Source organism: Aspergillus pseudodeflectus, assembly GCF_044049435.1.
Source record: "Aspergillus pseudodeflectus strain CBS 756.74 chromosome Unknown BJX68scaffold_13, whole genome shotgun sequence".
NCBI lineage: Eukaryota > Fungi > Ascomycota > Eurotiomycetes > Eurotiales > Aspergillaceae > Aspergillus > Aspergillus pseudodeflectus.
The window spans coordinates 498,758-511,820 of NW_027263789.1; the positions used below are offsets into that span (position 1 = coordinate 498,758).

Consider the following 13,063-nt stretch of genomic DNA (forward strand, 5'->3'; position numbering starts at 1 on the left):
CTTGTCTTTGTGGACGATGCAAGTCAACGGTTCGACGGTCCAGAGCCAGAGCTCGAGCCAGACCGAGACGCCAGTGCCTCCAGCAGTCCCTATTGGACGCGCTAGACCAGCGCAGAGTGATTGGCGTCAAGACTCGCTGGGGTTTTTGACAAGGTGGTGTGGAGCGAAAACAAGCCGAGATAGTGTGCATCGCAGAAAATCAGAGAGATGACATCGAGTCTTGCAGCCTATGAAGTCGGAGGAGCGCATTTCTGACAGGATTGTCCTTGACGGAAGGATTTGTTAGTGGTGCTTGCGGCGATAGCGACGATAGCCTCCAAGTTCAGTCAGAGCGCCTAGTTCGGTGAGGTCAGTGAGTAATACAAGCACGGAAGCCGAGCTGGGATATGGACACGAGGCAGGATACAGGCAAGGGAAAACCAGATCTGTGAGAGTGGTTTCAAGGCGTGTTTAGCCAGAAAGTGAACTTGAAGCTGCCCGCTCGCTCCTCGGTCTCTTATAGTACGGGAGACTAACGGAGCCACTAACGACTAGTATGTTACCCCTCCCCACCCCCGGCCGGACACTCACTCTTCTTATTTCCCTCCGGTCGCTCGGCCAGCTCAATGTTCAGCCCTTTTGTCGCAACTAGACTCTCAGGTTGATCTGTACATATCTCCTCTTTGTCACTTCCTTTGCCGCTCTGTATTCTGTCCCCCTTTTACTCCTGTCAATTGCTTTCTTTTCCGCTCGTCGGCGTTGCTGGACGCTGTTATCATTGTGGGGTTGGGTCTTCCACTATCTCTGGGTGGGTACGTATCGCGTTCCCAAGTTCCCACTCCCATCGCTACATTCACAAGCACCTCACCTCGCGACCCTGCCATGTCCTCGAGCTTCTCCTCTCATATCATTCTTTTGCTATACTGACATTTAACTACTGGTATAGGTTGTTTAAAATTGGAGATTCTTGTAACAGTAAGTTATCACGCTCCCACTCCTCCACGTGCTCCACCGTACGATCACCCAATGGCACGATACTCGCAAACTAACACAAGATCTCGCCATAGACATTTTTCAAAAATTGCCGGACCTTACCGTTGAACGCGCCCGAATATGCGGTCTTGATTTCGTTCGTCAGCCGCTCTTCACCAGTCTGGATTCCCTAGAATCTGGCCATTGGCATCTATATTGACCCCGCAACATCTTGCGCAACACCAAGCATGGCAACCGTAGTGGTGCAGCAGCAGCCGCTGCGCCACACCACTCCTCCGCCTGGATCAGTGTCTCCGGCACTGAGTCTCAATAGAACTTCTTCTCCTGTCCCGAACAAGCATATACCTGTGTGCCCGCCAGGTCCCTCTCCTTTGCCTTCACGAACCAGTTCGCCGGTACCTAGGGAAGATGTCACTCTTGCGGCATCCTCGCCTCTCCACCCTCCCGATGCATTTCCCAAGATCTCGGCTCTGCCCCCGTTATATTCGATAGAAATTGAGATAATGGAAGCTGCCGTCAAGCACGCTGCCTCCCAGCCATTGCCCGATCCCAATCTGGTGTTTCCTTGGCTTCATGGGTTACATCCTGAGAACCATCTCCAAGTTGGATTCTTCACAAACCGGCGGCGCTCCTTGCGGCGCACTCCGAGATGTTGGAGAGGGCTCACAATCGTCAAAGTTGGCGGCGATCTGACCACATCGAGGCTAAAGGGAGCTGTTCCACCCGATGCCATCCTTGCGCCGTCGGGACTCGAGTTCCTTGCCGTTGACCCTCGAGAAGGATTCTCTGTGCGAAACTTTCAGATTCAGACAGCAAAGTTGGCGCCCTTATCCGACATTGTTGTGTATGGTGAGGATGGTGTCACCGCGGATCAGATTCTCGATGTTGCGAGCAGAATCACGGCCGCACAGCATCATTGGAGAGTTAAGCATGATTTGGAACAGGTCATGCCTTCATACAATACCTTTGTTGTCTCTTGTTAGTTTGGCGCCTATGTTTTTGAAGCCGTGAGGAGTGACTAAACCGATCATAGGCCCTTTCTCCGATATCGAACGAAGAGCTCCTAGCTTAGTTGCGATCAATTCTAGCGGGCAACTCACAAACCAGGTCGTGGATCTCTGTAAGTTCTCTGTCTTTCCCAGCGGCATTCTCTAACAGCCCCGCAGTCCAATTAGAGCGGCTTGAGATGTGTACTATGTCGCGAGCGTCTGAATTCTCGAAAAACGTATGGCAAGGGCCAACTCCCGATTATCTTTTGCAGGCCGGCGCGTCTGGTACTCCGTCGGCCGAGTCATTCGACTTAATGATTGAAGCGAACGATCTCGCACACATCCCAGGCCCTCGGGCACTTGCGAATCTCGCCAAACGTCTTGAGAATGAGTCACAACGCCTAGAATTCCCCTCCTCGGGGTCCCTCCCACCTCCAACAGGAGAGAGTAGGGATGTTGACGACTTACTCAATACTCTCCGGTGGATCTACTATCTTGCGAATCCGGAGTCACCAGCAACAGTAACTGATGCCGAAGGAGATATTCCTATGACAGATATTCCGAAAAAGGCGCGGAAGATTCTAATTCACTGTCCTGACGGATACACCGAAAGTTCTCTGTTGGTTATCGCCTACACCATGTTTTCCGAAGGTATACCCGCAAGCGAAGCCTGGCTTAGACTCCATCGGGAGAAGAAGCGAAATTTCTTTGCTTATCCGTCCGATGTTTCCTACTTGAGGAATGTCCAGGAGAGGATTCTCCGGGAGTCTCCCGCGAATCCTGAAAAGCTTCGTGCGGTCGATCCACAATGGTTCAGATACTGCGACGGTTCCCTTCCGAGTCGGATTCTACCATACATGTACCTCGGAAATCTATCTCACGCCAACAATCCGGAAATGCTCTGGGAGCTCGGTATTAGACGTGTTCTTAGTATTGGTGAATCTGTCTCATGGAGCGACTCGGATATGGAGAAAATGGGCTCTGAAAATTTGATGCACATTACAAAAGTCCAGGACAACGGGATTGATCCTTTGACGCAGGAGTTTGACCGGTGTCTAGAGTTTATCCGTACGTTTCTAGATACTGTCCCTGTTCTCATCATGGTCTCTTGCTAAGCATTTCCGCAGGAAAAGGAAAGTCTGATGGAGCAGCTACCTTGGTTCACTGTCGAGTTGGTGTCTCGCGCTCTGCAACGATATGTATCGCGGAGGTCATGGCGACTCTCAATCTGTCTTTTCCCAGGGCATAGTAGGTGCACTCTGGTGCGCATGTTCACCTGATTTACTGACTAGGTCTAGTTGCTACGTTCGAGCGAGGAGGCTTAATGTGATAATCCAGCCCCATCTACGATTTGTGTAGGTGGATTCGATCAACATGGGATACTTTCAACCACTAATGCTTTTCATTTCAGATACGAGCTCCTTAAGTGGGAAGAACTCCTGCAGAAGAAACGCAATCAGCCTATAAAGCGAGAGCTCGAATGGGCAACCGTGGCTCGCGAGATCGCTCTCATGAACAAACCATACTCGAGATAGCTAGATGCGAGAAGTGGCTATATAATGGCTACGCAATTGTAGGACGAGGCGGACGAAGCGGACATTCTACTGTTACGAACGACTACATAACGAACGACTCCTGGTTTCCGAATGATACATCACTCCAAGCGAGAAAGGACCGAAACGACCGGACGACGACCTAATGAATCATTTTCTTTTTCTCTTGATTCCAATTTGACATGATTTGATTTTGGCGTTAGACGGATTCGATTTTATACGGATATGTCATCTTCTGTTTTTTTTATCTTCATTCTCTTTCATGCATATGGCTCATGACGAGTACTTCTTCCTGCTTATTTTAGGAGATGTTGTTTGCCTATTAGGGGTTTTTTCTTAGTCTTCATTTTTGTTTTCGCCTAGGGAACGTTAAATTGGCTTCATTCAACTCTCTTCATCGAACGTCTTCACTCAACGCATCAAAAAGACGCTCCTTCGGTTAAAGCTTCCTTACCCTCTTCTCCAAACCACGAAGACACACTACTCTCCCAACCCAACTCTCCTCCGATGTGCTATACATAACCTACAATCTTGGAGTTAGAGTTTACCAAGCACCAACGCCGTTCCTTTGCTCGGACACACTTGACTAGCTTAGATAAGAGCTGCAGCTGTAATCCTCGGGGTTCGGCAGCGCTGGCGCAGCTGGGAGTCTCAGTTACACATATAGTAGTACCAGTTGCTCCACCTCTTTCCCCTCGCTTAGTCTGGAACTTAGTTTAGCACCGTTCTACTATCAGCCAACCTTATCTACACGACGCTGCACCCCACATCATATTTCTGCAAAGCGGCCGTTTGGAACCGCTACGTTCGGCATACCTACTTCACACTAGGCATTCCACGCGTCGCACTTATAGGGCCACTGTCCATCGCGTCACTGCAACCGTCCCTCCTCATTTACACGGGTTGCGCCGTTTAGATTCGCACAAAGCTGGATTCAAAAGGCATGAAGGATGAGCATCAACCTTCCAGGTTGCCCAAAGCTAACCAGGACGAAGCGATACCAGTTGGGCCTTGCTTTCCCCAACGATCATAGAGTTTACATACCTAGGGAGTAGCGAATGTACCTGGGCTAGTTGCCTATCGAAACCGGTCACGACGCGGTGGTCATCTTATCGGCAAAAAAAAATCGTGTAGGGCGCACCGGTTTAAACCCCTTCAGCAATGTCCTGCAGCTCCTTTGCGAGTCTTAGTAGGTAAAACCGTGCCACATCAGGCGGTAGTCCACTGAAAGACTTCCCCATTCTCTCAAGATTGTGCCGTGCCATTTCGTATGCCTGGAGATCGCGATTCCCGTAGACATCTCGGCCAGCCGCATACCCCTGAGCCAGGTTGCGAAAAAAGACGTTAACAGCTACGCTGACGTCTCCTGTTGGAGCTGCGGTATGGAGCCACAGGGGCGGAATAAAGAGGATGTCGCCGCTTTTGAGAAGAGCCTCGTAAGGCGACGTATGCGGGATTGAAGCTATTGACCCGACTGGACGGTCCTGAAAAATGTTGATGTTGGAACTTGAAGCGCCAGCGGGGACGTCCAGGTGTTGTACGTCGCTTGGTGGGAAAAGGATAAGCCTTTTTTCACCTCGGATTTGGCAAAGAACGTTTGCCATTACCTGAGTTTAGCGGCGCAAGATCAGCGAACTCTTCCATAATTCCTTGTTCTTGCCGTTGTGAGATAACTTACATCGTAGTGAAGCCACAACGTGACTGGACCTGATATCCGTAGTGGCGAGCTGTGCGCATTTTCAACAACATGGGACAAGGCTTCTGGAAGACAAAAATCGCCATCTAAACTAGGAAAATCCACTGCAAGAGTAGCCGGTAGTTTGGTCGGCTGATCACTTGAAAGGCTTCGAAGATACTGTCGGCCACCAGCATGTACCTCATTCATGAAAGTTCCGAAATCTTTAGTTTTGTAGGTGAAATTTTTGGTTTGAAAGCTCATATTTTCTGATTGAGCTTCGTGCACGACGACCTATCGATGGGTTTATTAGTCGACATACAACGAACTCCAGTCGGAGAGTAAGTAAATCCATACCTTGCGGTCAGCTCCAACTGCATTGATGAGATAATCTTTAGTCCAGAGCTCAGTACAGCGCCCAATATCGGATCCCTCGATGATTACCGGTTGGCTCTCGACCAGCACTTGCTGGAACTGAGCAGCACTCTGCACTCGCATGCGGGCGATCGAAGTCAACCCGGTCGCGGACGTGCAATGCTTTTCGGTGTGTTTTTCTGGCTTCTTATCTGCTGCTTTCGGGGGCTGCGCGCTTTCACGAACCAGCCTCCAGCCATTCTCCGCAGATGAGTCTGCACTTGTGAGAAGCCAGGTACCCTCTGACCAGACTGCCCCGAAGGGGAAACAAACGGCGCCGCCGCCTAGCAGAAGAACCTCATTGTGACTAGTGGTAGTAGAAGTATGCCCTACTAGTAGAGGACGCGAGCCGCTGAAGGTAGAGCTCAGCCCTATTGTTGATAAAAATGGTGCATCTATCAGAGAATCGCTCTCGATGGATCTCAGCAGTATTTCCTTGTCGAGTAGAAGGATTTGGTAATTGATTGGCAGAACACGCCGGGGAATGATGCCCCCAGCAACCACTAGGCCCCAAGAAGTGGAATCAATTGTCGCTCCAAATCGCGTGACATACTCAAGACTGGTGGAGGCATTCATGGCCCCAGTTTGGTTTCCGAGGTGCAAGTAAAAAGATCCGTCCGGTCGTTGCTGTAACTTCCAGGTCCAAAAATCTTCCAAAATAGTACCATCAACCCCAATACCACCAGTGAGGATGCCGCAGGTGCCGTTGATATTTCCTAGAATGGCTCCAAACCGGGCTTTAGGTTTTGCGATTTGCTGCTCGGTCTCGAGGGTTTGCCACCCTTCATTGTCAAACCACAGCAGCCACGTATCCAGAATGGTCCCATCACTGCTCTTGCCACCGTAAACCATCACGCCATTCAAGCCGGGTGTGACTTTTGTCGCACTGTGCCGGAACAGAGGGGTTGGAAGAGGAGAGCTCACCCGCCAAACATTATCCTTGCGAATCCAGCAATCCTGGAGCGCAGCGGCGGGTGAAGTTCGTCCCCCAACAAGCAAGCAATCGCCATTATCATTGAGGCATGTAATGCTATGGCACATGCGGGCCAGGACATCGCGAGGAGGCACCGTGAGTTGGGCTCCTGTAGGATCTTTCGTTTTTGTGTACATGTCGGTATCCACGAGCCGTGTCTGTCGACCCAGTCCTGAGTGGTACCCAAGAATATTGCTATTTCCAGGCAATATAGCGCCATATCTTCGTTGGCCTGTAGGGGGGTTGCAGTTCGGGGTGACCTTGAATTGGCCTGAGATGTCCGTCAAATGGCCCGCTCTAGCCGCCATGTACCCTGTCGGCCCCTGTTTCATAGAAGCATGTAAGAGAAAATAGTGCCCCGAGAATAATGCGAGCTCTTCCCATTCATCGAATGGTTCAATGGCATCTAATGACGTTCTAAGAGCTCTGCTCACAAAAGCGTCATCTGACCATAGGTCCCATAGACTGCGCGCATGCGCATATTTCCACCCAGCATCGGTGAACCTCCGCTCTTGGTCAACCAGGGACGGATAGTCATGGACTGAGTGGAGAGGAGCGCCAAGTTTGCTGTAGTGCTTGAGCACGGTCGATGCAAGGGGGTGGTCAGGGCCATCAGGGAGGAACTGTTCCAAGATAATAAACTCAGAGGCTATCAAAAACGGTTAGCTGCCTGTCAGATCCCACATCTAGCAAGTATGGCGTTTTCCGAACCATTATTGCTCAGCTTGGACGCCCAGTTGATCACGGCACTGGCTTTTTTTACGTCCATATAGGAGAGAGAAACTTCCGCGACGAAAAGGATGGCACATTCGGTTGGCAGTACTTGGGTTTTGAGAACATGATCAAGCTTCTCCAGGTTCCCCAAATCGCACCCAATGGCAATATAATCTTTGCTGCGAACTTGTATAGCACTTTCGTCCGTGCCGAACTCTACATTCCCGCCCAGAAGCTGCGTAATGCTTTCTGTCTTCTCGATAACTATCCGCTTGTTGACCATCAGTTTTTCATAGTCTATATCCACAAACGTCGTGTTGGATGGGCGGTCGTTGCTGAGCAGGCTAAACGGGAGAGGATCACTTCGAGAAAGTAACTCAGTATGCTGTCCGGATCCTAGTGCTGCGCCTCGCCGGGTGCTCTCGTCTACGACTCACAATCCGCAGCCTAAGTTAAGGATAAACTTAGGTATGTCTGACGGTTCTCGCAGGAACCGGCGCACAGACTCAGCTATAGCGCGCATCCTAAGATAATATTCCCGGTTGATGAGTGGTGCTCTTCTCTGGGGCTTTTTCACAAACGGTCGAAAGAAATTTTGTTCTTCTGGATGATAGAGCACCTGGACGCTTCGCTTGGATGCTATGCTGCTAGTATTTGTCTGGCTTAAAGTGAGCTTCTGAGCCATTTCAGGAAGCTTCACTTACCTCCATAACCGAGTGGGCGGCGCGTTCCTCCTTTGAAGGCAAAGTTGCCTTGGTAAGGTGTTTTGAAACAGGCATATTGATGAGCTGCTACCGATTGGTGGGGATGGAGATAGGTTATGAACAGAAAAGAGAGCAATTGGGCCTAGAGGTGGCCCGAGCGTCATGGGGTCCTTTACCGCGTTTAGCGCCGCGGCAAAAAGAGGCAGCGATCTGATCCCCAGACCCTCCGCAGCCACTCGATCTTGTTCTTGTCCATCCTCTTCAGTACATCTCTGTTCGATCAAGTCTGCATGACACGCAGTTACAAACCAGCGGGTGTGCAAACAAACCTGCCAGTCTAAGATTGACAGTGGAGGCGTGGACCGTTCCTGACAAACCAGAGTCTTTGATGGGCGCAGCCGAACCCCTCCACCCTATGACATTATCTGGATGAGAGACTTCGGATCTACAGGCCTCCGAGTTCTCTTTGTCGCTTTCATTTTCATTTCGCGTCCTTTCTTTATATAATTACTACCCAATACGTCTTCAAGAGAAAACAACCTTCTGTAGAGTTCGACTAGAAGCAACCCGTGCCTGGAGCGCTGCCGAATCACCGTCAAAATGAACTTTGTGACGTTTAATCAGGACTATAGCTACCTGGCTGTAGGTAAGGTGTTACCCTTCATTTTCTTGCCGTGGAACAATTCTTAACAATCACTAGCGACTTCGAAGGGTTTCCGCATTTTTACAACTGACCCCTTCGCCAAAAGCTATGAGACCAAAGAGGGGAACATTGCCATCATTGAGATGCTCTTTTCGACCTCGTTAGTAGCGCTGATACTGTCGCCACGCCGTCTTCAGATCACCAATACCAAGGTTCGTAGGCTGTTTTCTACCATGCTGTAGCTGTGTCTCGATAGCGAGCTCAATAGTTCTGCCCCGATCTGTTTGGCGCGCTCATGATTAACCGATGAACTACAGCGTCAATCCACGATATGCGAGTTGACTTTCCCAACCACCGTTCTGGCTGTCAAGTTGAACCGAAAGCGACTTGTCATTGTTCTGGAGGACCAGATTTACCTCTATGACATTCAAACCATGAAGTTGTTGTATACCATCGAGACCTCGCCGAACCCCAATGGTAAGCTCCTCGGCCCCTAGTCTACGCCAGCTGACCCTTCTTAGCGATAAGTGCCCTGTCTCCGTCTTCTGACAACTGCTACCTGGCATATCCGCTTCCACAGAAGGCGTCGCCTTCTTCTTTCCCACCTCCTGCTCACGCTCCACCTGGAAGCACGCATGTGTCCCCAACGAGCGGCGAAGTCCTTATTTTCGACACCTTGAAGCTCGAAGCCATCAACGTCATCGAAGCACATCGCTCGCCTTTGGCGTGCATTACCCTCAACAGCGATGGCACCCTGATAGCCACCGCCTCTGACAAGGGAACAATCATTCGAGTCTTTTCCGTACCAGATGGCCACAAACTTTATCAGTTCCGACGAGGCTCAATACCGTCGAGGATCTTCAGCATGTCTTTCAACACCACATCCACTCTACTCTGTGTCTCATCGTCCACCGAAACCATTCACCTGTTCAAACTTTCTAGCCAATCCCAGTCGCAGGACGGTTCAGCCGCGTCTTCTTCGCCGCCAGGACGTCGGCGAAGCTTCAGCTCGCTCAGTCAATCAGCAGACGGAGACGGTGGCGACGAAGATCCTGCCTCCTCCGATCTGTCATCCAGAAAACACAACGGAACTTTGATGGGGATTCTCCGGCGCACTTCACAAAACGTTGGCGGTGCCTTTGCCGCCAAGGTTGGCGGGTACCTCCCAAAAGGCGTCAGCGAGATGTGGGAGCCAGCACGCGATTTTGCCTGGATAAAAATTCCCAAATCCAACCAGGGCGGAGGACCCAACGCTAACCCCGGGCCGTTGAGGAGCGTCGTGGCCATGAGCAGCAACACGCCCCAAGTAATGGTCGTCACCAGCGACGGCAACTTCTACGTTTTTAGCATTGACCTTTCCAAAGGCGGGGAAGGGACATTAACCAAGCAATACTCGTGAGTTGCTTCCACTCGATTCTTGATCAAGCAATCAAACAGCAATGCTGACTATGCTCCAGGGTCCTTGACTCAAATGAAAGGTTAGGTCACTCGGCGGCTGACTTCTAATTTGTTTGACTGTTGTATGTTCGGATACCACCGCACTGTTGATATGACTTGGCTCGACTTGACCTTCGTTCACACTCCTCTTTCATCATCCTTATCGCCGCGGTTCGCTCTATGTATTTTTGAAAGCGATCTTCACTGTTCCTTATCTACTCTGGCATATTCACTTTGGCGTTAGCAGTTGCGGTGGCTATATTTATTGACAGGTTCTGTTCGTGTGTACTCTCAACAATTCTCCTATTGATAATTATATCTTGCAAGATTTGCAACGACAATCACCATCATGACCATCTAGATCTAACCTGTCATAACCTAGGTAAATGCAGCATACATCATATACAGTACCTCAACCTCGTTATGGAACGTAGTGTGCATGTTTGGATCGAAATTCAACACCGCTCAAAGACCCGATACAACCCCTTCAGATCCGCTACTTCAACAACACCCTTCAACAACCCCGTCGTAGCAACAAGCCGAGCCCGCAAAGCAGGGAAAACCACATGTTCCAGCATGCGCACCATTTGCGCCCGTCGGGTCCGGATATACTCGTCCTCCACATCTTCGGCGTCCTGAATGTCGCCCTGGCCTTCTCCTTCCTGGACTTGCGACTTCACATTCTGCAGCGACGACCCCTGCCTCGGCAGCTTCTCCGGCGCGTAAAACGCAGCGAGTTCGCGCAAAAACGTCCGGAAGCATTCTTGCTCGTCCTCCCAGTTGACGTACGGACCCAAGCGCATGAGGAACCGGGGTAGTTTGCCGAGACTCGGTAGATAGCCTTTTAGGAGGAGAGGGATTGTGAGTAGGTGTCCATCGTCTGATATCTCGATGGAAAAGTACTCGCTGAGCATTTCTCGCCTATCTATCAAGGTTTGTGCGACTGTCTCGGGGGCTTTGGTGAAGACTTCGCGCTCCTCTTCGGCGGCTGCCGTGTTAATGGTTTGTGGTTGCATGTTCTCAACTGCGGCATCCGCTGCTATACGGATGATATCGACGAGCTTAGGCGCCGGATCGAGTTTAATAGTGCCAAAGTTCCCGAAATCGGTAAGACCGATCTGGTAGAAGAATTCGTTGCAGAACATGCCGTAATCTATCAGGTAGAGTTTGACGCCGGACTGGATGGCCGCTACGCGGCGTTGTTCGTCCACGAGCCCGACGTAGGTATGACCAGCGATTGTCTCAGTGAGAGTGTTGTGCATTGAGTTACGGACGGTCGCGCGGAGGGCTTTTACAGATGTGAGTGTGATCTTGAGGGGTTCGCGGTCTGTGGTTTCGTATTGGAAGCCTTCGTCGAGGACGGTTTGAGTGGCTGTGGCCTGCGCTGGTCCGTCGGCGTCCGTGGTTGTTATGGATGTGCGGTGCATGGTTGGAGTCAGCATTGAGGTTATTTTGCGGACGCGTGAGTCGGTTCGGACGAGGTTGTTCTCGTAGGGCTTTTTGGATGTTGCTGGGGTTTTAGGGGCAGAGGGGCCGGCCTCTGTATCTCTGTTTGGAGGAGCCAGGGTTTGAACGGACGGGAGGAGGGTCTGAGTTAGAAATGTTCGGCTAGAGTCGACTAGAGCGAGCTTGGATCTGATTTCGTCGCAAATTATCTCAATGATTTCGTCCTCATTGAGGAAGTTGACCTCCCGTTTCGTGGGATGGACGTTCACATCGAGCCGGTGGGGCTCGATTTCAATATCGAGATAGACAAATGGATGACCACCTTTGGGTAGGAAGGTAGAATACGTCTGTTCGACAGCGCGCTTGATCGCTGTAGACTCCACCGACCGGTGGTTGATGAAGAGAAGAATGGTCGTTCGTCTGACGTGATAATTTGCGTTGGTCGCGAGACCGGATGACGAGAACCCTAGCTTATCGTCCTTGACACTGAACTCGACGAGCTCGTTGGCGACTGCACTGCCGTGAATCTGGCGAATCCTATCCATCCTGCTTGAAGCTGCTGTCGTTGAAATGCTGACGCCTGCATCACCATGTTTACGGCATGAAAAGGCAACTCCAGAACAATGTACTGCGTACCGGCCAACAACATCTAGGACCTTTGCGTATTCCTCGCTCACAGATCGAAACGCCCTGCGCCTCGTTGGGACATTGTAGAACAAGTCCTCAACCTGCCCGGGTGAGCTGATATCCCAGAATGCGGTTTGATTTCCTTACTGTAATCTGTGTACCACCACGTCCCGCTGTAGCTTTGGGTTCAGCGCTTTGACCCGGCTTCGGAGGGACAAGTTTCCCATCACTGTAATGAGCTCTCCATGCGCAGCTCGAGTCGGCCGTCTTCGTGGTTACGGTAAGGTGAGCGATGTGGCTTATACTAGCCAGGGCTTCACCACGAAACCCATAGGTAGCTATTGATGTGAGATCCTCGAATTCCTTTAGTTTCGAGGTTGTGAATCTTTCACAAAGAATAGGAAGATCCTCTCGCTGCCAGATGTTTTAGTAGGAGGACTTTAGTCTTAGATACTTGACTTACTTCAATTCCGTGACCGTTATCAGTGACCTGAAGCAGTTTAAGGCCACCATCTTTGACAAGAATCTCAAGTGACGTAGAGCCAGCATCCACCGCATTCTCTATAAGCTCCTTTAGCGCATGCATGGGAGCCACTATAATCTCTCCGGCTGCAATTTTGTTCACGACATCAGGATCCAGGGCCTATTTACGATGTTAGTCGTACAACGCACGGAATCTGTTGATTTGACTCACTCTGATTTTCCTTGGCTTACAAGAGGCCTCAGATTCCTCTATGGGCCTTTTGGTGCCTCGAGGCTCCATCATATCGACATGCATTTCAAGCTCCGTGGCCGCCAGAGCAACCTCAGCTTTTTATCTCCAACAAGCTATCTGTTCATGTATGCCGCATAATAGTCACCATAGTAAGCATGAAGCTCGTCCTTGGTTAAAAAGATAACTCAGACATTAAGTCCA

The 13,063-nt window shown here is 50.6% G+C and overlaps 4 protein-coding genes across 4 annotated transcripts; 2 read left to right on the plus strand and 2 right to left on the minus strand.

Moving 5' to 3' along the window:
- Nucleotides 1–1,199: 1,199 nt before the first annotated feature.
- Nucleotides 1,200–4,160, plus strand: pps1 (tyrosine/serine/threonine protein phosphatase PPS1; the record flags this gene model as incomplete). Its single annotated transcript, XM_071047728.1, has 6 exons — nt 1,200–1,950; nt 2,006–2,092; nt 2,139–3,029; nt 3,089–3,209; nt 3,260–3,316; nt 3,373–4,160. The coding sequence occupies 6 exons, from the start codon at nt 1,200–1,202 to the stop codon at nt 3,494–3,496; spliced, it is 2,031 nt and encodes a 676-aa protein (XP_070901052.1). The 3' UTR covers nt 3,497–4,160.
- Nucleotides 4,161–4,659: 499 nt separating this feature from the next.
- BJX68DRAFT_265148 (tRNA methyltransferase PPM2) lies at nt 4,660–8,069 on the minus strand (the record flags this gene model as incomplete). Its single annotated transcript, XM_071045178.1, has 6 exons — nt 4,660–5,121; nt 5,193–5,483; nt 5,547–7,225; nt 7,288–7,652; nt 7,728–7,948; nt 7,995–8,069. The coding sequence occupies 6 exons, from the start codon at nt 8,067–8,069 to the stop codon at nt 4,660–4,662; spliced, it is 3,093 nt and encodes a 1,030-aa protein (XP_070901053.1).
- Nucleotides 8,070–8,166: 97 nt separating this feature from the next.
- On the plus strand, nt 8,167–10,434 carry BJX68DRAFT_233451 (phosphoinositide binding protein ATG18). The gene is made up of 5 exons (XM_071039624.1): nt 8,167–8,640; nt 8,695–8,849; nt 8,955–9,114; nt 9,159–10,032; nt 10,095–10,434. Exons 1-5 carry the CDS (start codon nt 8,595–8,597, stop codon nt 10,141–10,143), a joined length of 1,284 nt encoding a protein of 427 aa, XP_070901054.1. The 5' UTR covers nt 8,167–8,594; the 3' UTR covers nt 10,144–10,434.
- On the minus strand, nt 10,435–13,052 carry BJX68DRAFT_233453 (mismatch repair ATPase MLH1). Its single transcript, XM_071039625.1, has 4 exons — nt 12,842–13,052; nt 12,611–12,790; nt 12,295–12,561; nt 10,435–12,248 (listed from the first exon to the last, which is right to left on the minus strand). The coding sequence occupies exons 1-4, from the start codon at nt 12,923–12,925 to the stop codon at nt 10,530–10,532; spliced, it is 2,250 nt and encodes a 749-aa protein (XP_070901055.1). The 5' UTR covers nt 12,926–13,052; the 3' UTR covers nt 10,435–10,529.
- Between the last annotated feature and the right edge of the window lie 11 nt (nt 13,053–13,063).